This window comes from Xiphias gladius, chromosome 6 (assembly GCF_016859285.1).
Source record: "Xiphias gladius isolate SHS-SW01 ecotype Sanya breed wild chromosome 6, ASM1685928v1, whole genome shotgun sequence".
Taxonomy (NCBI): Eukaryota; Metazoa; Chordata; class Actinopteri; order Istiophoriformes; family Xiphiidae; genus Xiphias; species Xiphias gladius.
The window spans coordinates 15,879,920-15,902,896 of NC_053405.1; the positions used below are offsets into that span (position 1 = coordinate 15,879,920).

A 22,977-nucleotide genomic window follows, 5' to 3' on the forward strand; every position below is an offset into this window, starting at 1 on the left:
GAATTATTCCAGCACACAGACAAGGAGTGAAAAAAGAAAATAACATGAGTCAAGCTGATAAATCTGCTGTGACCTCTCACCTCTGCACATTCGTTGGTCGTCTCGCAGCACATAACCAGCAGGACACATACACTCATAGGAGCCAAAAGTGTTGACACAACGGAAGGCACAAAGTAGAGGATTCTGGGAGCACTCATTGATATCTGAAAGCAGGGGGAGAGACAAGGTGGTCTCATTTAATTTTATGATGTAGAATAATCTTGTGGAAATTTGTTGAGTGGTGCTGTGTAAATTACTGACCTTCACAAGTCATCATGGGTCCGGGTTCGAAGCCCTCCTGGCACGAACACTCAAAACCTCCCACCACATTGGTGCAGGTTCCATTTCCACACGGGTTTCCTATGGAGCACTCATCAGTGTCTGGAGAAGACAAAAGAGAAAATTAAAAGCAATTAAATATTTATACTTTACCTTAGATTTAAAAAGTAGCACCTTAAATGTTTTCCCAAAATTACTGTACATCAGGCTGTACTTGATCAGCCACTGATTTTTCATTGTCTGCTCAACTGCAGCTGTTTCATGATAAAAACTCAAAATACTCGGTTCTTCTTATGCGATTTCAGGGGTAGTAAAACAGATATATTACATCAGTTGGGGACAAAGCATTAATTACATGAAAAGTCTGCAGAATGTATACTTTAATTGCAGAAAGTGTCTCACCAATACAGTTGACTCCAGTGTAATCCAGGTTGTATCCGAAAGGGCATTCACAGCGGAAGGAGCCATCTGTGTTGATGCAGATACCATTCTGGCAGATGCCCGGGTTATCCAAACACTCATTCATATCTAGAGATAGCAAGAGAAAATGATCATATTTCAAAAATATATACAAGAACCCACTCCCCTTTCTTTTTCTTTCAATTAAAGGGATTAGATCAGTGTTGCAGCACTCACCTTCACGAGCATCATCCGGTCCAGGCAGGGCTCCGTGGCCATATGGACACAGAGTGTTAAAAGCAGCTGGAGACACACAGAAAAAAGGTCAGCTTTGTTATTTTACAAATGTCATCGTGTGCATGTGTATATCTTAATTAAAACTCATGTGTGTCTGTGTTACACACCATCACTCTCTCGTGGGCACAGCTCGCAGGGAAGTCCCCAGCCCTCTCCAGGCATCTTGCTGCAACAGCACTTGGCCTTGGTGGTGTTGAAGGCTTTGGGGACGGAGCACTTGCCTGCGTCAAATTTGGTGAAACAGAAACTCTCTCTGGTATCTGCCAAAAGAAAAAAAAATTTCCAGTAAATCCAGGATTCTGTTTTTTTTTTTTTTTTTTCTGTGCACAGACAGCAGTCTATCTGTGCCCTAATGTTACCTAACAGCTTCTCTCACCGTAGCAGCGCCGTTTGTTGTCAGAGAGTACGAAGCCAGGCTGGCATGAGCACTGAAAGCTGCCGGGGGTGTTGGTGCATGTGCCAAACTGGCAGATGTTGGACTCCTCACACTCGTTGATATCTGGAAAAGAGGGCAGAGATATGTGTATGTTGGAGCAGATGGCTCAATTGCTAATGTCTCTAAGTGTAGGTTTTTATCAGGACTCTGGCTATTTGATCAAGCTGGTGTGTGTATGTGTAGAGTATTTAGTGTGTATTGAAGTGTGTCTGTCCCCTGTAGGTGTGTATGTTTGTGCCTCACCTATACACTGGTCATTCTGGACTTCATATCCAGGAGGGCAGATACATCTGAAGGATCCATCCAAATTCTGGCAAGTTCCTGGAGAACAAGTGCCGGGCAGACTCACACACTCGTTGATATCTGTGAAAAACAGGACAATGTACAAATCAGCAAATGCATGTTTGTGTATGTCAGACAAACTGTAACATATGAAAGCCTTTATATACCCCACCCTGCCCTTGCAGTGCCACACTATTACATTCAATGGCTCACTTACCGACACAGTTCTTCCCATCTGGAGTATTCTCATAACCCTCATGGCAGAGACACTGGAAGGAACCGAGTCCATTGATACACTGTCCGTTCCTGCACACTTGGCCCTGGAGGGCACTGCACTCATCTATGTCTGTATGAACATAAACACTGACAGGCTTAGGACTCTCAAGGCATTCCTCTGGTTTTGGATACCCATCAACAAACCCATAAGCAAGGGAAAAGAAATTTACTTGTGCAGAAATTCATGTTTTTCCTGGCACCAAAGCTGGCTTGTGTCTAATGTTCTCTGTTACACTGCCAGAGTTCAAAGATACAATTTTAAATGCAGTCTGATATATTTCCCTATAAAACCAAAGAAAAGTCAAAACACGGTAAAATTTTACGTCTAAATTTTATTTCATGTCTTTCCAAATGTAATACTGCTACAGAAAATGGCAACATGTTTTTATGGGAATTTAGGGGTGCAATCTTTCATAAGTTGACAACTAAAAACTGCATTAAATGCTGTTGAACTGTACAGTGAGCAGTAAAAAATTATCCATACCCATGCAGTCATTGTTGTGTGTGAGCTCGAAGCCAGGGAAGCAGAGACAGTTGTAGGATCCCACTGTATTTTTACAGGTACCATTGCCACACGGCTGTCTCTCACACTCATCGATGTCTAAAATAAACAGAACAAAATTTAGACTCAAGAAGGATAACTGTCCAGCTAGATACTAGTTTTGCTATAAGATGATACAGTACTATAAAACCTAATGACAAATGTTAAAAATGTGTTTATTATGAGGTGACCCTTGACACAATCTACTGGATTACATGAAACTCAGTGTTATGTGTATTTTATCGTTTTAGAGTGTCCTTCTCACCCATGCACATGGTCTGGTCAGCAGTAGCCTTGAAACCATTGTGGCAGAGACAGCGATAACTGCCCTGTGTGTCAATACACTCTCCATGGCTGCACACATTAGGAATCTCCTGGCATTCATTACGGTCTGAGAGAATGAAAAAAAAATGGAGAGTAGATTTGCATATTGTAAAGAGTTAATTACATTTCAATTAACAATCATTTATCAGTTGAACTGTTGATTCATCTTTCATTTCATTGTTAAGTCTGTAAAGGAAAAAAATGCTGATCACAGGTTCAAATTAGTTATTTTGTCTGACAATCAGTCCCCAAAACAATGATATTTAATTTACCATCACACAAAACAGGAAAAAGCTACAAATTCTCACATTTGGGAAGCTGGAGCCACCAAATGTTTGGCATTTTTCTCAGATTAATGACTCAAATAATTATTTGGTTATCAAAATTGTTAAGGATTTCTGTTGCTCAACTAACAGTTTCAGCACTAAGTTTATACAAGTTACATTAACCCCAAGTTATATACAGTCCATTCATAAACTGCTGTTAAGTAAACGGCCAATATTAACTTACATATCTCAGCAGCTTTCCCTCTGTCGAGTAAATGCAAATGCTAATAATTTTCTCTCAGCAAGGGATGCCCTGGCCACAGCTTCCACCACAAACCTACACAACCAGTCTATCTCTCCTCCTCCTTGGTATTTTAAGATGGGAAACCACCGTAAGGCCTGTCAGACAGGCTGGACTCACCCACACAGGCCCCACTGGGGGACAGTTTGAAGCCTGGCGAGCACTCGCAGCGGTAACTGCCTGGAATATTGATACAGTTGGCGTTACGTTGGCACAGGTTGTCCCCGCTGTTGCACTCATCAATATCTATGCAGGAGGAAGCAAGAGACAAACAGTGGGCATCAATCACAGGCCCTATAACTCTTCTTTCAGAGCAGACTTTCAGCTTGTGGACCACAGGAGAGAAAACACGAAGGTGCCATTTTGGCTCCGGTTCAGTTCAGACAGTTCCTGGCAGGTTCTGGATGACTGAAGGTGCTGGCAGGTGCTCCCATTCGGAGCCACTATACTTGTCTTTACAAGGACATAATTCATGTGGGAAGAGGGAGCAGCACCTCTGCTGAGTGGACTGCTTGTAAAAGTGCCTCTTGGCCAGTGAGTGAGTATATCTGTATTTATGTGTGTGTGTGTGTGTGTATGTGCATGCATCTAACTGTGTGCGTGTGTGTTGTTTTGATGTAGTGTAGAAATGGTAGTAAGTGTTCTAGCCAGCAGCAAGTATATACTGTATACTATACAAATGGCACGTAAGCACACAGTGATTCAGCAGCAGGGTCAAAAGAGGAGATGCAGTGTGGGTAGGTAAAAGTGTGTGTGTGTCCGTATTTGTGTTTGCCACCATGTGCACATTATGACATATTAACTGTGTGTGGATAAAAATGACTTTTCAATTCACTGGTAGTTGATCTTCCCTTGTTTCACAAGAAACAAAAAGGAAAAGTGAGACAGAGGAAAACGTTATCTGAGGCCTGGGTTTTACCTTCACAAATGAGCAGTATGTTGTTGTAGCTGAAGCCCATGGGACATTCACAGCGGAAGCTCCCAATCTGGTTTATACACACTCCATTGGCACAGATGCCTGGGATCTCTCTACACTCATCAATGTCTGCACAAAACAACAACAAAGAAGGTTAAAATAATTCCTTGTGTATAATGTGCACAACTCGGTTTGAACTTGAAGGTACTCTGACTGACTGCCAGTGTTGACCTTGTAATGACCTTACCAATCGGCTTGCCAGTGTGGATGTCAATGATGAAGCCAGGAGCCTGGTTACCACACAGTAACTGGTACTCGGCTGAAACAGTCGGGACAAAAGAGACTCAGTGAATGTGATAAAAAGTATACATACAGTAATGTATAAACAGTTCTGTCAGTTCATGTCTGAAGCGCAGGCTTCTCTATGTCCGTGTTTTCATGTTTGAAAGGTTTTAGTGATACTTACAGGTAGCAGGAGTGGGACAGGCCTCACATGGCTTATTCCAGGCCTTTCCCACGTTGTAGGCACAGCAGCACATCTTCTTGGTCATGTTGAAGGAGAGCTCGTTCTCACATGTGTCATTAAAGTTACGGTAACACACACTCTTCCTCATGTCTGTATTTCAAGAAGGACAGTTGACAGTCAGACCAAGAAAAAAAAAAAACAGCTGTAGTTCAAAACTGTTTGACTTCTAGAGATGTAATTACGTTCCAAGTTCAAGTTTAGAAGAGACAATAAGAATAAACATTTTCTTCTCCAAGAGAAGTCTCTCCCACTCACCCATGCAGTTGTTTCCTCCATTGACTTGCATGTATTCAGGAGGACACACACAGGTGTAGTTGCCCAGAGTGTTGTAGCAGGTACCAGGTCCACAGATCCCAATGTGAGTTGTGCACTCATCAATATCTGCACATAAGGATAAGATGAGAGATGATGAGAGATGATGAAAAAAATCTTTTTGGGTTAGTCAAAAGAAGCCATTCAATGTAACTTGTCCATCAGTCCTTACCCTCACAGATGCGAGTCTCCTCATTGAGATAGTAGCCCGCTGGACACTCACACTGGAAACTGCCAAAGGTGTTGACACAATTTCCACCCTGGCAGAGACCTGGAAGCTCTTGGCACTCATCAATATCTAAAAAATAATTCAAATGGTTAGATCTATAGATGTCACTGATGTATTGATTTTATGGTAAAATTTATGGTAGATGATAGTAAAAGTCTGACATAGAGGCCAATGTTTGTTTTTTTTGCTGCTACCGGCTATCGGCTATAGTTGCAATTGCCTTTTTTGATTCAATACAGCACTGGTAAACAGAGAGAGCTGGATAGTTTACCTTCCAGGATAACAGTGATGGGGTTGGGTCTGAATCCCTCTCCTCCTGGACAAAGAGTCTTATACTCCGCTACAGACAAGACAGAGCAGTTACAGCAGGTGAGTGCGACTTTCCATGTCATTGAGGCAAAAAAAAGTCGTAACAAGCAAACATTAAAAGTTATAAATACATTTTGCTAAGATGTAAGTTTACCAACATATCTAAATATTTTAACCGTAATGCGGATATGCATTTTACAGTAACTGATATAACTAATTGATTGGTTGAGATCCTGTGGTGCATACTGGAGTTGGGGGCGGGGCACAGTTCACAGGGGTTTCCCCAGGCTCCTCCCAGGGAGCAGCAGCAGGACGCTCGGGTCACTCCGACTCCGATCTCGGCACTGCAGGAGATTCCTCCATCACCACGTGCGAGGATATCCAGGAAGCAGTTGCCAACACGGGTGTCTGAGAAAGATACATACTCACTCATAAAGACACTTTTATGTAACAGGACATTGTGCGAGTCAACAAATGAAAAGAACAATGGTTTGGCTTGCTTGCAATTAAACATTTTTAACTCAGGAGTGATTTGTCAGATATGAATTCGGATGCTACTGTTGCACTCGCCACTGTATTCTCATATAAAAAAATGCTCAAATGTATCTTACTTATTTTTTTTTATTTTTAATGGAAGAGTTATAACTTAACTATAAAATTTTAACTATTACATTTTATTTTTTTTATGACCACATGAAAAGGACGATGCATTTTGTCATTATTTGAAAATTACATGGTTAATGGTAGTGGCATAGGGAAATAATTTTAAACCAAAATGTACAAAAATTATACTAACTGGTCTCTTTTAAAGAAAGAGTTCAGACAGAATTCAGACAGTTAAAAAGTCTGAATGACGCATAGCCGGCGCTAGTCTGTACCACATTTCTAAATGTCTATGTGCATTTTATGCATTCATTCATTTATCTCTCATCACATTATGGTTTTCTTCATTAAAAGCTTCTTATTTGTTAAATCTGTCTGCTCTCTGTGTCACTCACCCACGCAGCCCACTCCAGTGGGATTGAGCTCAAAATCAGCTGGGCAGTTACACAGGTAGGACCCTGGAGTGTTCACACACAGGCCGTTGATGCAGTTCACGGGGTCCGCACACTCGTTGATGTCTGCGGTAAACAGTGACATACCCAAGCTCAGCAAGGCACACCAGATAACAGACATCTGAATCTATGAACCTATTAGTTTATATGCTGCTGTAAGTGCAGAAACTGAAAATACTTTTTCTACTCTTAATTATTAAAAATCTTATTTATGCCACAACCTAACTGAGGGTGATTTGAAAGTGAGCTGCAGAAAGACTGAGCACTGAAGAGGATAAACAGATGACTAAATGACTTTTGTATAGCTTGGATATCTTTGGTCTAAGAATTCTGAGTGGTAATATGATGAATGAATGAACTGTATTATTCAAAACGACAGTCGGCCAAGTTTTTTGAGTCTGTTCTTTCTCTGCACTGTGTGTTCTCAGAGACACAGTTACTGAAGTGCTACACTGACCGGTGCAGTTTCCTCCGCTGCGGTCCAGTTCATAACCATCATCACACACACAGCGGAACATCCCCGGAAGGTTCTGGCACGTTCCAAACACACAGATGTTCTGGAAATTACACTCATCGATGTCTGTGGCAAAGACAACAGAGAGAGGGAAAGGATGTTAGTAAAAATACTGAAATGAAAAAAAAAGAAAAGTAAAAAGGAGAGAATAAAATGTGCTATAATGAGTGCTGCACCTTGACAGGCTTTGCTGTCTTCTGTGGGTGTGAAGCCCATCTCACACTCGCAGCGGTAGCCACCCGGAGCATTCAGACACTGGCCGTTCTCACACAGGTTCACGTTGTCTGCACACTCATCCATGTCTGAAACACATCGGATCAATGCGTTATAAACTCCCTGGGCATGAAACTCCCTGTACACGCAATAGCTACATTTCCATTAGGATTTACTTAGATAGTTTTGACAGCCTTACCAGAGCACGAAAAGCCGTCTCCATTAAAGCCCTCCTTGCATGTACACCTGTAGGATCCTGGTGTGTTGACACAGTCTGCGTTGGGGTTACAGCTGTGGTCCTCTGCAGAGCACTCATCTTGATCTACAGGCAAAGTGTGGGAAAAAAAAAAAAACTTGATGGCAGAATCAATACAGTCACAAAATCAAATATTCTTGGGCAGATGAGACAATGTTTTGTCTTTGCACGGCGAACCCCTTGTCTTCAAATCACGTCACAGCTGAGATATTCTCAATAGGTACTCACCCAGACACTTGATGCCATCTCCCATCCAGCCGTCTCGACAGCGACATTTAAAGCTTCCAGGAACATTGATACAGGCAGCGTGCATGTCACAGTTATGAGCCCCGATCTCACACTCATCAATATCTGAAAGGATGTGGAGATAGATTAGCCGATAAACCAACAGCTAAACTGATTTTGTTCTTGTGACTTCCTTGTAACAGCCTGTGCAAAAACAAATTAATAATAAAAGAATACAATATTTTAACCTTAGTTTGCTGGAGTGACATCCCATATTTGCTTTTTACTAACCAGAGCAGTTTTAATTCTGTTCTGGGTCTCCAGCTATGGTATCCTATAATTAAATAATTCATTTCTAAAATGTAGAGCTCGAACTACTGTATACATGGATCAACTGTTTCAACACTCAACGCAGATATGGACACACAGAGGCCCAAACCTCTCAGCGACAGCTCAGCCCCTGATATCTGTGTGTGTGTGTGTGTGTGTGTGTGTGTGTGTGTGTGTGTGTGTGTGTGTGTGTGTGTGTGTGTGTGTGTGCGCACCTGTGCAGCCCGTGGATCCCTTCTTGACAAAGTATCCCAGCTGACAGTGGCAGATGAAGGAGCCTTTGGTGTTCTCACAATCACCGTGGAGACAGATGTTTGGGTTCAAATCACACTCGTTCACATCTGGGTAGACAGGGATGGACAGACAGAGATAATAAGTGAATGTCATGGCCTTAGACATTGTTGACAGATAGTGAGGCTGACAGAGAAAGTCCCAAAGGCAGCCAGACAAGATGAAAAAAAGAAACAGATTAATGATAGAATAATGTGGGAGACAGAAAATAATGACAAAAAGACAGAGGAGGGAAAGAAGTTTAAAGATACACAAATTTCTTACCGATACAGGTCCTCATGTCCATGGAAGCCATGAAGCCATCATAACACAGACAGCGATATTCCCCGGGAATGTTGGTACACTGGCCTCCATCACAGATGTCTGGTGTCTCCTCACACTCATCAATATCTAATAGGAACAGCAGAAATACATTTCATTGTGATATAAGGCGCAACGCCATGTAGAAGACCTGACAGAAAAACATCATCAATATTTTAAAGTTTATTTTCACACGGGAGACTATCCCAATGTGACACAGTTGCTTTCTTTTACACTTTTTGTCTGAGTAAAGAATTGAAATACAGATATACTGTGCATATCCTGTGTTTTATTACCTGCACAGGTCCTGAGATCAGGCATGAGAGCGTAGCCCTCACTGCAGCTGCACTCGTAGCTGCCCTCCGAGTTGGTGCAGTGGGTCTCGCAGCCTCCATTCATAATGGTACATTCATCAATATCTGCACAGAGAGGCCACAGTTACAGTTTAGACATCCAAATTTCAGTCTCAATGAAAACAGACACATTTTTAAAATTACAAACATAAGACAGACTTACAATAGACTTACAATAGTTAAAGATACTACAAGATCAATCGTCAGCAGTTTGCTGTCTTGCGTGTAAGCACATTTCCCAATCATCAAAAATCAGAGTGTATTTTTGGGGCAAATTTTGCTCCACTCACCAACACAGCCCTGTCGGTCTGGTGTGGCCTGGTAACCAGTGTCACAGGTGCACTGGTAGGTTCCTGGCATGTTGACACACTGTCCGTTCTTGCACAAGTTATCACTCAGCTGGCACTCATTCACATCTGAACCAACAAACAAGTATAAAGAATTATACATAACATAAAATGTATTACACCTCGGGGTATTAATGAAAAATAACATTCCTTCCTTAGCTGGGGAATTAGTTGGTTTATAATTATTCATCCAGGCTTGAACATTGCCTGAGCCATTACTTGAGCCAAAGAGAAAAGATTAACCAAAGAAGCTAATTTTATTGTGTATGAATGCATATATATGAATGTGTGTGTGCTTGCTGTATGACATATGACAAACCTTCACAGGCAGAGCCATCGCTGCTGAGTGAGTGTCCAGTGGGACATTCACACTCGTAGCTCCCCTCTGTGTTCAGACAGGTTCCTCCACGACACAACAGAGGGTTTCTCTCACACTCGTCAATGTCTGTCAGCAGAGGGGAAGAGACGGAAGGAGGGATAACGAGGGAAAAGAGTAAGAGGAGGAAAAGATGATTAAAAAGAAAAAAGAAAAGTGCAAGGGAAGAACAGAGAAGAGAAAGGAATGGGAAAATTACACGAATTGCCAAACTGAACTGGACTGTGATTTCACATTGTGGAAAATGAAGTCAAATAGTGTTCCATTAGAAATTATGCATTTGTGTGTATGAATGTGCCTCCAACTTACCCATGCAGTTCTTCATCATCATGAAGCCGCTCTCATAGCCCTCAAAACACTCACACTCAAAACTGCCGGGTGTGTTGACACAGGTACCGTGACCACACAGGTCAGGGGAGATGCGGCACTCATCAATGTCTGGAACACAAAGATATTAAGAGAAGAAATCTCACTAAGCGTTCACCAGGTGTGACAGAAATATTTCATTAATAGTAAATAATAAATAATTCACTCCCTCTGCCCCTGCCTCATACCTGTGCAGTTTCTCTCTTCAGCGGTCAGAGCGAAGCCATTGTTGCAGCGACATTTGAAACTGCCAATGGTATTTCGGCAAGTTCCATAAGTACACAGACCCTGGAACACCTTACACTCATTCACGTCTGAGAGAAAGACAATGGTAATTAGTACTCATATCACACAGATACTAAAATGCTTCAACGTCACTAAAGTTTATCTATAAACATCCATGACAGCACTATCCAAATCCACTAAGATGAATTGGCATTACAAAATTACTTCAAAGCAATTTCAGTGTGATTGTATGGACGGCTTAAGCTACAAATAACCATGATGTGGTCCGAATAAAAACATTTTCATAAAGCTTACATGAATATGACCATTGCCGATGTTAAGAGACTTTATTCTTTGACCAGTTTTTCCACACTTTGCACAAAATCACTGAATAATACAGCATTCAGATCCAGTCTTTTTGGTAATAACAGCACGGAGCCCTCTCTACACTGAGTCTGGATCACAAGGGTTCCTGTGCTATCAAGACAAATTGGACGGTCCATGTTCAGAAAGTTGAGAATCCCGGTACCTTTGTAGAATGCCCTGCCGGTCAGAATATCTCCTCTGTTGGCAAAGCCAGGCCCTCTGGGGCAGATGGCTTTGTACTCAGGTGTGTCTGGTTTGGGACACTCCTCACAGTCGATACCCCAGGCAGCACCCACTGAACAGCAGCACATGTCAGCCCGATATCTCCCTGGCAGCGGCGCGCCACACTCATCCTCATGCCACTTCAAGTAGCACTGCTCACTACGCATATCTAGAAAAGTTGGTTATAAGATCAAAGTCACAAAGTCACCTCTGTTTGTAAGTTTTGGCCTTTGACAGCCAGTGGAAATAACTGTTTCATCAGCTGATATGATGTATGTTTTCTTTGTTGTGCAGTTCTCTTACCCACACATGTGCGTCCGGTACTGTCCAAGGTGAGACCCTCAGCGCACTCGCAGCGGAACGAGCCCTGGGTGTTCACACACCGGCCGTTTGTACACACTCCAGGGAACACCTCACACTCATTAATGTCTACAGTGAGAGGGACATGTTTAAGAGCCATGACTACAAGGTGAAACACACACAACAACATACAGGCTCACAAATTTCTTTTTCAAAAGAAATCTGCTAGGAGACCATTAGAAGCACAAACAGATAAAATTACTTCATGGTTGTTGATGAAATGGAGGACTGTAGCTCTGTTACCGCTCATGAAGTTATCAAATGTTCTTACCGTCACAGACAAGGCCCTTCATACGAGCAAATCCTCGAGAACAGGCGGTGTCTGAGGAGCAAGAGAAGATCAAGAACTGTGATAAAAAAAATTTTATGTATTGGCATTGTATGTAGAGTATGTGTTGCCAAAATTTCAGCGCAATATTGGCCTTTAGTTAATATTTGATAGTGGTCCAGTCGTGTTCACAGTATGTTTGCTCTTTCTGCCAAATATAAATGTCATAATAATATTTTATTTGCAGCTTTATTCTGGTGCTCATGGATTATTAATGTATTGTACTTAAAGTTAGTACTTGCAAAATAGCTCATAATTTAAAAGCTGGGATAAATTCAGAGTCTTCAGAGTTATGAATTGAGTTGCTTTTTTCCTAAGAACCTTTCATTTCTTTCCATTTTGAATTTTGCTGTTAAACATTAAACGTTGCCTTCACACAAAATCTTAGTGGCTTTAATTAAAAACATTGGCATCCGCTTTAAAGAACTCATATTTTATGAAGGTATCTGTGTGTTTGAACTGACCAATCTCGCAGGGTTCACATGGGCTGCCCCAGGCGGCTCCCAGTGTGGAGCAGCACTCAGACTTCAATGTGGCTCCGTTGATGTTGACTTCACAGCGGTTGTCCTGTATCGTCAGCCAGCATGTACTCTTCATACTATCTGTGGAGCCGAAGTAACAGCAGAGAAGACTTGATTAAAAGTGCCCTGTGGAACTTTCTTTCAATGTTCTCCACTAAAACAAATGTATCCATGTGGCCTAAGAAACATATGAGTAACACACTCAATGAAAAAACATTTGCAAAGTCTTTTTTCTGAATATTTATCTTGTGCATGCGCCAAACAGAGCACAAGATACAAACAAAACAGAGATCCACATGTCAAAACATTGCTTCATAGCACCACTAGTGGTCAAAATCTCCACAGGTTGACTTTAAGTGTGGCAACAAATAGACCACAAAAATAATCAACACATCACATTTAACTGTCTTTACTACCATAAAACTTACACCTGTGGTCACAGGAGTTGAGTAAAGCCCATGCGTCATTACATTTAATCCTATGCTATTGCATTCCTAATGAAATGAAAGAATGTATAGTCATAACAGTGACACCTTTTCTCCAAAACCAAGGCCAACCAAACTCAAAACCACAATTTACTTTCCTTTTCGTCTCCCTGCTGAGTGATGGGCTCTTAAACATTAAAAAGAAATGAACCGAAGCAGAAGAATTTGAAGGGCTCAGACGGAGCCAGCTCATGCAATATGTATGAGTATTTTTTTAATGACTCATTCTCCCTTTCAGTTACAATAACATCTGTATTCTGTATTAGCATGTAGCTTTCTCAGAATGATTTCCCAAAAGTAACAAACCTCCAAGCAAGTGGAATATTTAACCTCAGCAGAGAGTCTTACATACCACACGTCATTCTGAATCTGCAGCGGATCTCTATGAAGTAAAGCAATCTCCATGTGAACCAAGGCCATGCATGCAAGTATTTATCTGATAAATCCTCTGGGTGTGCCATTTTGCTCAACATCTGAGGATGGTGATGTCTCTGATGTCTGGCTCCTGGAAACCTGAACTACCTCAGTGTTTGTTTACAAAAGTGGAGAGTAAACCTAAAATAAGATGATTAGACAAAGCACCAAGTATTTCCCACTGAGACTCGTGTCTCAGTATGCATTCACCACCCTGTGGTGCTGCTCTAATTTGGGTCAGGCATTTGGGAGGACGGATGTCTTACCCACACAGATGGTGTTGGTGGAGTCTAGCTTGCTGCCATGGGTGCATTCGCAGTTGAAGGACCCAGCCACGTTACGACACGCTCCATTGATGCACGGGCTGGATTCGCATTCGTTGATATCTGAAACGCGTGCAAACAAAAACCTGAGGTCCTAGGGCTAAGAGGCTGATTCAAATGGATCATCATCACCACTTGGCAGCTAAAGACACAATGTGTGTGTCCTCTTTCCATGAGTTTACTTGGAGCTAAATGCAGTACATCTGGTGATAATGTCACCTTATAATGACCTGGATTGTTGGTAAAGATGACAGAACACATGGATGGGAAGCAGAGCAAACACGTGAGTGTGTTTGTGTGTCAGAGAGAATGTGTGCGCGTGCTCACCTTCGCACGTCTCTGAGTCAGGTTTGAAGACAAATCCTTTAGGACAGGAGCAGGTGTAGGAGCCAGGAGTGTTTCTGCAGAGCCCATTGTCACAGAGCAGACGGTTCACCAGACACTCATTGATGTCTGGAGGGAGAGAGGTCAACATGATCGTTGTTTGTTGCTTACTAAAGAGAGCACACTTGATCTATTCAATATCCTCAGGGCTTTTGCTGTGACTGCGTTATTTGGTCTGGTATGAACAGTAGCTTATAGTGGCTAAAGTAAAGCTAATGTTAGCAAATTTGCTGCTGTATAATGAACATTACTGAGACAGTATTAACAAAGAGGCACATAGAGAACACACTCCATTCCACTCTGACTCACCGACACAGTTCTTGCCACTGGTGTCGGATTCATAGCCGATGTTACAGATACAGCGGTAGCTTCCTCTCAGGTTCTCACAAATGCCGTTCTGACAAATGTCCGGGTCCAGAGCACACTCATTGATGTCTGGGGGAAGAGAGGTATTATCCAGCACATGTTGATAAATACTGATATGAGTGCTTCTAGCAACACTGTGGGAAAATTCACACTCATGAGCAACATACTCACCTCTGCCATCAGTTGTGATGCCAATGCCACTGCTGCACACAGCCTGGAACTCAGCTGAAAGTTAAGAAGAAAACACATTAGATGAGCTGGACATACATTTTTTCTGATTTTAAACTTTAACAAAGTATCCCAATAACAAAGATTTTCAAGAACTGAAATAAACAGTCAAAAGCAAATCAAAGATGTTACCTGAGTTTCTGGAGGGACAGGGTTGGCAAGGCTCTCCAAAGCCATGTTCAGGATTGGCACAGCAGCACTCAGACTTGGTCACTGCACCAGGGAACGGACGTGAGCATGTGCCCATCTTTATGGCACCGTAGCAGGTGGTCCTCATGTGTGTGTCCACACACACTCTCCCATCTACATCAATAGCCAGGCCTGGTGGGCACTCGCAGCGGAAGGAGCCCTCAGAGTTAATGCAGCGGCCGTTCATACAAATACCAGGTGTCTGACACTCATCAATGTCTGATGAAGAGAGGGCAGATTATTAATACATCACGTGTTAGTTTATGAGCTAAGGAAGCTGTGTTTACAGAATTGTCGAATTAAATTAGTAAACTGAAGGAGAATTATTATTCCAAATTACTTGGGGAAGTAAATATGCAAAGGAGATGAGGAGTTTTTTATTATTCCAGTTGTTTAATATGCAATAGATACAAGAAATTGTCTATAAAACCACATTTCAACCATGTTTGGTTATTTAAATCAGTGTTTTCATTGAGTTATATTTTCACTGATCTCACAGCTAACTCATAAGCAACATTACAAATTAACGTTTGTAATGTTCACGGCTCACGTTTTCAGAATAAGAGTCATAAATGAAATTTCTCCCTTAAGATTAGTCCATCTGTAAATTGTCTTCTGTGTATTAATTTTTAATGCTCTATTTTTAAAAATGAAACATACAGTTTATGAAAAGACGACACAGAAATCAAACAGTGCGTAATGGAGAATCAGGTCATGAGGAGTTAGCATTATTTAGATTGACATGTGTTGTGTTTGGGATATGCACCTGTGCTGTCCGTGTTATGGTGAGACCGCAATGGAATGACAGCTACTCTTGAAGCTTCCAGACAAAATCTCTCCACAGAGACTCATAAATTAATCTACTGTATCTATTTTTTTCTGCACTGTGCCTAATAGCACCTTGGGGATGTTTCAAAAAGCCTGACTTCTGAAACGAAACTTCACGCAAATGGGTTCAAAATGGGATCTGTGGTATTTCATAGAGCACCACATCTGTCATTATTGTTTTGAAGCAGTCTGTTTGACTCTGGCCCAAGTTCTGAGGTCTGTGTTTGTACTCTATAACTCATACATACCAGTACAGTAGCGTCCGTTAGGCGCTAGTGCAAAGCCAGGCTTGCAGATACACTTAAAGCTGCCGTCCTCATTGATACACATGCCATTGAGACACATGTTAGTGGTTGCACATTCATCGTGATCTGGAGGGGCAAGAGAATGGGAATTAGGTTTGTGAAGGTGAAGGTTTATGCAAAGTTCAACCTGTTTTTGTGCTGGATGCTTACCAATGCAGTTTTTTCCATCAGGAGTGAGCTCAAAGCCAGCATTGCAGATACACTGAAAGCTTCCCTCCGTGTTGACACAGCGGCCATTGCGACACATCACTCCATTCACAATACACTCGTCAATATCTAAAGAGAGGAGAGCAAGGCTTAATTAATTGTCTTCTAAACACAAATCATAAAAATGTGCGCCAAAGCTTTATTTAAATATTTTTAAACCAATTTTGTGATATGTGCATACCATATTAATATTAAAGAAAAATCGTGATTACAGTAAAACAGGTCAAAAGTCAGACATACCAATACAGGCTTGTTTGGTAGGCGTTCCCTGGTAGCCCTCATGGCACTTGCAGTGGTATGATCCAGGTGTGTTGACACAGTCTCCATTGATACATGGATTACTCACACACTCATCCACATCTGGAGAGAGAAACATAAAATAATCAAAAAACCATGACCTATCCTGACTGTCAGAGTGAATGGGTTTAAATATCTAACTCATAGAACTCAATTCACATCGTAGCAGATTTCTACTGCAAGCATCAACCTACACTTGTATTAAGTTCCCTAAATTGGCACAAGATGGCAGTGCAGTGCATACTATTAACTGTGCCACTGTCACATAGTCACTGTGTGTGCCTATAGGGCCCAGAGAGATTAGTAAGAACTGAACAACATTACATGTACTCTTAAAAATATACAGTGTGTCTGAGCATGTTTCTTACCGATACACTCCCCACGAACATCCTGTCTGTAGCCCATGTTGCATTCACAGCGGTAGCTTGTGGGTGTGGGAATGCAGCGTCCATTAAGACAGAGGTTGGTAAAATGTTTGCATACATCAATGGAGTCGTTCACAGAAACAGTGCCTGAGAATACACACACAGAGGGATTACCACAAGACAGCAGACAAATATCAATACAACGCAGAAATACAACTTATCCAGATCAAGGAGTTAAATGCTTAAAGTTTCCAACTCCAGAAATGAACCCTTTTGTCTAGTTTCATTTAGCAGACTTAATAAGATCCACAGAAAGACTCACCTATGTTTTGGTGGGTCAGAAGACCTCCTCCATTGCCTCCAAAGCTCCCACCGTTCCCTCCGAAGCTTCCTCCACCGTTGCCACCGATGCCTCCGTTACCATTGCCATTAGGTACACTGGGGAACTTGTGACCATAGTTGAAACCGTTGCCATTGTTGAGGAAATGTCCGTTTGGGTAACCATGCGGGAGACCGTGTCCCTGGGGAACACCCACAATACACAGACGCCGGAACTCATCTACAAGAGGAACAGAGATCACAGGGAACAAGTCAACCTACTACTGCTGATGGTTATCTTTCATTTGTTAGCAGCCAGATGAAACTGAGGTAAAACATATTTATCAGCTCTCAAGTTGTGCCAAGAAAGATCTTATGTTTAAACAGTTTATGTGGATTATAACTGTAATTCAGACTCAAAAGTACTTCAGATCAGCCTAAACACTGGAAGTCCTACAGTATATGTACGCTACCTGTGCTCTCTGTTTCCTGGAACTCCAGATTTCACAAAGGCCATTGCACTTTGCTGTAAATCTTGATATTCTTTTGCTGAAGTTGGTTACAAAGCTGACGGTCTGCTTTGAGTTTTACTGGTTTCAGATATGCTTTGACTGGAGCAAAGCCTGACCAAGTAATAAGAGAAAAACGTTTTCACATAATGATCTGTTCTGCTCTACTTGGCATGTAGTTACTGTATGTCAGTACGTATGAATTATATAAGTGTGTAGGAACACTATGCATGTGTTTTTGTGTATGTATGTGTCTATATATGTGCAATGTCCATGTATAGTATGTTTGTTTGTATGTATGTTTTGCACTTAGTTTAACAGTCAGGATAAATCAAACACACCCACACTCCCCACTTATTTTTACAGTGCCAGTAAAAGAGACAGAACATTCTGTAACAGATCAGTTATGGATCGCACTGTCTCACGCAGAAGACGTTTTCTGAATTTCAGCTTGACTGAATAGATGATGGGTCATTATCCTCACACAAATCTTTTCCGTCTTTCTATGTTTGGTTTCTGCTCATGACATCATGCTCATCAGGCCTTTCTTGTCATATGCACACACACAAACTCAAAGCAGCCTCTCTCTGTATTTTAACATTACTGTGTGATATTCATGTGGCTTGTGAACCATTTACGCTGTTGTGGTTTTATTTACTGCCTCTGCTCATGCCAAATCATAGACAATCTGTTGTTGGGACCGCCAGTTTTTTGTCGGCATAGGAAGAAGGTGATGGATGTTCTGTCCCAATTTTATACTCATATCCAACCCTTTGTTTGCAACAACACAGATGTTGGGAGGTCTGTGCTTGGTTGTCAACAACTGAAACATGGGATTTGCATGCATCTTCTGTCCTGAGTATCTTGTTTTCGTGTGTACTTACCAGAACCCCTGACTGGGCACATCTCAGGGATCAGTCCCAAAGCCCAGCAGCGCCCTGTGTCACAGCAACACTGCATCTTGGTGTACTGACCACTCAGCTCCGCAGCACAGCGGCCATTGGCCAGAGCAGAGAAACAGGTGCCCACACGCTGGTCTGAAAGAGGAGGAGACACATGGACAGAATGAGAGGACTGGACAAGCAACGAATCTTAAAACTTAAAAGGTGATGATAAATAAAGGCAAATAAGAAAACTACACATGGCTGATGTATGTTTTAGGTTTATTATGTATTCTATGTTCAAGTCTGTGAGTGTTCCCTGCTTTCAATGGCTATATGACAAATATCCCCTCAGGGACAACAACGTTACAGTTAAAAGTTAAGGATGAAACAGTGTAATACAGTCGTTAAAGTCGTAAATCTTCTTTTACTGTATGCAAGTATGAGCATACAAATAAGTCAGCAGACCTGGAAAATATCACAATATGAATTAAAACTCATAAACACTAGTATATATAGATTCGCTACACCAAAACATAAAACATCATGACAGGTAAAGTATGATAATTTAATACAAAAATAAGTTAACACCAAGAAAACAATTATTTTATTATTGTAGTCTGTTATTTAGATTGGATAGGTAGATTTGCTACACTGTCACCTGAACAAAATCTTAAAAAGCAACTTAACAGACTGAAAATGTTGTTTTCACTGACCTCCAGTGGTTTAACTTTGCACCCTGCTGCAGTCACGTTTGAGTGGACTCAAGGGTGTGTCAGTACACTATGACATCATTGACATGTGTGGTGCAGCAGATTTGAAACTTTCAACCAAAGAGTTCAGTGAAACACTTCTTTTCAGCCTGGTATGAAGTTTCTCTGTAAATGCGGGACTTCGGGTAACAATATTAGTGATTTTTAGACAGCTAACACTGTATTATACTTTGGAAAAGGTTACAGGTAATATCCCCTCTCGAATCACTTGTGCTTTAAGTTAGAAGGCTGCCCTGCCCTCTTCATGGTGGCTCTGGAGGAAGCGTCTTTATGGGCTAGCAGTGGGAAAGGTTGCCTGGGGTCTTGACTAACTGCAGGCATCTGAAGGGCCTCCAAAAAGGGGTCTTATTTGTTACAGTTTGCCAGGTCAGGGTCAGCGGGGCAAGAGAGGGGCCTGGGGTTCAAAGAGTGTGTGTAAGGAGTAAATGGAGTGGGAGACAAGAAAAATACCAAGAGAAAGAAAAAGACTGAGTGAGAGTGAGAGAATGGATGTATATTATTTTAGAAAGTGGACAACATACTGTATGTGAAAGAGAATTTTAAGTGCATCTACAGAAACAAAAAGTGGGACAAAAAGGAAGGGGGGGGGGGTTGGAGCACAAGTCGATTAACTCACTAATGAGCCAGCAGTCTGGAATTAATCAGTTCCATGTGGAGCAATTCTTGCCAATTAGATAGAACATGAGGGGCTGTGCTGTGTCTGGGAGCACAGAGAGTACAGTACACACACACATTTACTCGCTCTTACACAGGCACATATGCACTCCCTTACATATCCACAGGCACACACACATATGCTTGTACAAATGCATACATAAACGCATAAATGTACAAAAGTACACGTAAATGCAACCCAAAAACAACCCATAGGAATAACCGAGCTGGAGAGCAGATGGGGGGGGGGTTGCTGATGAGGATGATGATGACTTAAATTGGATCCAGACTGTGGTTTTGTATTGCTACACCACACAAGCATATGCTTTCATTTGGCGAGGTGTTTTTACAGACTGACTAACTGGACAGGTCTTCTGTGTTTTTCAAGCTTCCACCATGTGACAGGGCATTAGGCTCCGGTTACTGTCAAGCCCCCCAACAGCTCCCACTGGCCTACTTCAGCATGGTACAGTGCATCCCACAACACACAGGGCAATACACCTAGTGTTACATAGTATAGCTTGTAGACCAGACACCTACACCCTACAACTAAAACATGAGGGGACTTGAGTAAGAAATCAGCCCTATACAAACAACTTACTCTATGTTCTGACCACAAAAACACGGAGAGATCAGACATTATGGGAAATTTATCAGTCACGTGAATAGGAAACAAACAGTTTATTAGGTCTGTTTTTCCAAGCCCAGGTCTGTGTGTAACTGTAACTTTGGAGCACTGGTCTGGAATATCCAAGAGATGGTTTGGACTTGACCCGGTCTAGTCTGGTTTTGTTTGGGTTTACTTATCTCGGCCTCTGTCTCCTTCCACTCTAGTCCATTTTGGAAGAAGGACAGAGACAGAGGAAGGATATACGGGGGTTTTGTTTGGCACCTGTTTTATTTGCTCTCTCTTTTTTCTCTTTCCCTTCAGCAGGCTGCAGAAGAGCAACTGGAAACCACAACTAAAGATGTCTAAAAGAAATGTCAGAAAATAAAGAGATGTCAGGGGCTGTGTGAAAAAAAAAGGTCCAAGAGGAAATGGTAAGTTAGATAAAGAGGATGAGAGTACAAGAATGCTTCAGTTTTGGAGATAAACAGGTAAAAAAAAAAAAAAAGGAGGAGACGGATAGAAATGCACACAGTTCCAGAGTAAACAGAGATACTTTCTACTCTAAATCACTGAAATGTTAGCTGAGGGAATGAGCTTTGGTGTGATCTACAGAAAAGCTTTCTACAGAGTGAGAAAGTGAGAAATGCAGAGGAAAAAATGATATATCACTTCAGGGAGAAGAAGAAAGAAGAAAGGGGATGACAGTGGAGAGGGAGAAAAAAGAAAAATACAGACACGCATAAAGACAGACAGATGGAGAACCTTTGAGTTTGGGTGACCGGACCACTGTGTCAATGTGCGATTCACTTTCTTACCAACAGAGGAACACCAGGCTGCCACCCACTACTTTATTTCTGATGATCCTGATCTTTCACTCCTCTTTCCAATGCTCCGCACGTTTGTTTAGGAAAACAAAATCCAAATAATCTGAATAGTTTGCATCTTCCAACACCTTTTCATCCCCTCACCCCACATAGGGGTGTAATGTGTGGGGTGTCCATATACTTTTGGCCAATTAGACTGTATTGGTTCTGACTTGTTGGGGTTAGTGATTCCATCTTTTGTTTTCCTCTTTCCTCTGCGTCCTCTTTGATTTCCCACTAAACAACATCATGAGCCTGTTACCTTGAAGGCTAGAAAGCTTAAAGGCAAACTCACATACTACCTGTGAGATCAGCCTCCACCCTGTTTATGTATGTGCACGTGTGGGCACATGTGAGTCTGGGAATTGGAAACTGGTAATTCAAATATTCTCCACCCATTTCCTCTCGCACTTTTTCCATTAAAAAAAAAACAGAGCTGCTCATTATTTTCTACAGATGATCGAGGACCGGTTGTATTACATCTAGAAAATAACTTAAACAGAGAATAAAATGTGTAATGAAATGGAACTTAGGGGAAATATGTATTTTCAGTCACACCAATCCAGTGATTTTATTTTGCTACAAGAGCTTTTACTGGAGGAGAGTTGAGCTGGGCCTCTGATGCCGATTGGGTGAAACAGATAGCCCCTGAACGGTCTGTTTTGGGGCTGAATCTTGAAATGATATATCAACACCTAGTTGTGTTTCATTGTGGCTGGCATGAGGGGTGAGGATTTCAGGAATACATTAACACCTGGTGGTGTTTTATGGTAAATGTCAGTTAGGTATGCACTGTATTTGTGTCAGTGTGTGTGTGAATGAGTCAGGGGAGCACTAGCATTACAGTAGATCAGTGTTGTCATGGCCAAACAGTGCGTGCAGGTGTGTTTGTCTGTACTTGGTGACCACAGGTCTGCAGGCCAGCTTGACTCATCAGAACTCCACTCACAGGAAACAGTGATGGAGGGAGGGAAGTTACCGGCCAGATGTGAAGTTTTTAGCTAGCCATGGGGGGTGAGGAAATGCACAAATGAGAGGGAGAAAGGCCGGTAATGTGTGTGAGACTCACCCACACATCTGGACCCATCTGTGCTGGAGATGTAGCCCCGTGGACAGGTGCAGACGTAGCTACCAGCAGTGTTGGTGCATTCTCCCCCATCGCACACACCAGGGATAGTGCTGCATTCATCAACATCTGAAACATACACAGTTACATCAGAAATACCGTTCATCACATCAAGGGACACATCTGTGGAGTAATTACGTCTGACGCCAGCTCCAAAAATTGTTTCATTGTTCAAATTTTCTTTGTTTGGAAAGATGCAGTAGCACACTGCAGTAAAGGTTTATTGCACTGGAGCAACAGTTTCTCCCTTAGGGGAAAATTAAACAAACCAAATGGATCTGCAGTCTACCAAAGTGGGATTACTTCACTTATGGTGCGTTCTGTTCAGGCTAAAACTCAGCTCATGAGCAATGACATGTAAATGACAGGAGCAAGCTGATAGTGTTAAGTGCTCAGTGAGGGAAAAAAAACATTAGCACTGTCCAATTTATGATCCTCACTAGGGAAACTGATGCTAAAACTGTTCAAATTT

The 22,977-nt window shown here is 41.9% G+C and overlaps 1 protein-coding gene across 1 annotated transcript in view; it reads right to left on the reverse strand.

Moving 5' to 3' along the window:
- The window catches only part of fbn2b (fibrillin 2b), a 65,266-nt gene that overhangs the window by 5,712 nt on the left and 36,577 nt on the right, over nucleotides 1-22,977 (reverse strand). Inside the window, exons 9-54 of the mRNA XM_040128610.1 lie at nucleotides 22,449-22,574; nucleotides 18,483-18,635; nucleotides 17,094-17,330; nucleotides 16,775-16,918; nucleotides 16,350-16,469; nucleotides 16,053-16,178; nucleotides 15,846-15,968; nucleotides 14,713-14,988; nucleotides 14,524-14,577; nucleotides 14,296-14,421; nucleotides 13,930-14,055; nucleotides 13,546-13,665; nucleotides 12,324-12,461; nucleotides 11,803-11,853; nucleotides 11,475-11,600; nucleotides 11,113-11,340; nucleotides 10,547-10,672; nucleotides 10,302-10,430; nucleotides 9,936-10,061; nucleotides 9,560-9,685; nucleotides 9,213-9,335; nucleotides 8,881-9,006; nucleotides 8,541-8,666; nucleotides 7,999-8,121; nucleotides 7,714-7,836; nucleotides 7,478-7,603; nucleotides 7,245-7,367; nucleotides 6,731-6,853; nucleotides 5,979-6,140; nucleotides 5,695-5,763; nucleotides 5,367-5,492; nucleotides 5,138-5,263; nucleotides 4,823-4,972; nucleotides 4,604-4,675; nucleotides 4,360-4,485; nucleotides 3,561-3,686; nucleotides 2,815-2,940; nucleotides 2,493-2,609; nucleotides 1,950-2,078; nucleotides 1,694-1,813; nucleotides 1,391-1,513; nucleotides 1,122-1,274; nucleotides 955-1,020; nucleotides 721-846; nucleotides 301-420; nucleotides 81-203 (exon numbers count right to left, since the gene is read on the reverse strand). Coding sequence (XP_039984544.1) covers nucleotides 81-203; nucleotides 301-420; nucleotides 721-846; nucleotides 955-1,020; nucleotides 1,122-1,274; nucleotides 1,391-1,513; nucleotides 1,694-1,813; nucleotides 1,950-2,078; nucleotides 2,493-2,609; nucleotides 2,815-2,940; nucleotides 3,561-3,686; nucleotides 4,360-4,485; nucleotides 4,604-4,675; nucleotides 4,823-4,972; nucleotides 5,138-5,263; nucleotides 5,367-5,492; nucleotides 5,695-5,763; nucleotides 5,979-6,140; nucleotides 6,731-6,853; nucleotides 7,245-7,367; nucleotides 7,478-7,603; nucleotides 7,714-7,836; nucleotides 7,999-8,121; nucleotides 8,541-8,666; nucleotides 8,881-9,006; nucleotides 9,213-9,335; nucleotides 9,560-9,685; nucleotides 9,936-10,061; nucleotides 10,302-10,430; nucleotides 10,547-10,672; nucleotides 11,113-11,340; nucleotides 11,475-11,600; nucleotides 11,803-11,853; nucleotides 12,324-12,461; nucleotides 13,546-13,665; nucleotides 13,930-14,055; nucleotides 14,296-14,421; nucleotides 14,524-14,577; nucleotides 14,713-14,988; nucleotides 15,846-15,968; nucleotides 16,053-16,178; nucleotides 16,350-16,469; nucleotides 16,775-16,918; nucleotides 17,094-17,330; nucleotides 18,483-18,635; nucleotides 22,449-22,574 — 5,934 coding nt within the window. The remainder of the gene's footprint in view (nucleotides 1-80; nucleotides 204-300; nucleotides 421-720; nucleotides 847-954; nucleotides 1,021-1,121; nucleotides 1,275-1,390; nucleotides 1,514-1,693; nucleotides 1,814-1,949; nucleotides 2,079-2,492; nucleotides 2,610-2,814; nucleotides 2,941-3,560; nucleotides 3,687-4,359; nucleotides 4,486-4,603; nucleotides 4,676-4,822; nucleotides 4,973-5,137; nucleotides 5,264-5,366; nucleotides 5,493-5,694; nucleotides 5,764-5,978; nucleotides 6,141-6,730; nucleotides 6,854-7,244; nucleotides 7,368-7,477; nucleotides 7,604-7,713; nucleotides 7,837-7,998; nucleotides 8,122-8,540; nucleotides 8,667-8,880; nucleotides 9,007-9,212; nucleotides 9,336-9,559; nucleotides 9,686-9,935; nucleotides 10,062-10,301; nucleotides 10,431-10,546; nucleotides 10,673-11,112; nucleotides 11,341-11,474; nucleotides 11,601-11,802; nucleotides 11,854-12,323; nucleotides 12,462-13,545; nucleotides 13,666-13,929; nucleotides 14,056-14,295; nucleotides 14,422-14,523; nucleotides 14,578-14,712; nucleotides 14,989-15,845; nucleotides 15,969-16,052; nucleotides 16,179-16,349; nucleotides 16,470-16,774; nucleotides 16,919-17,093; nucleotides 17,331-18,482; nucleotides 18,636-22,448; nucleotides 22,575-22,977) is intronic.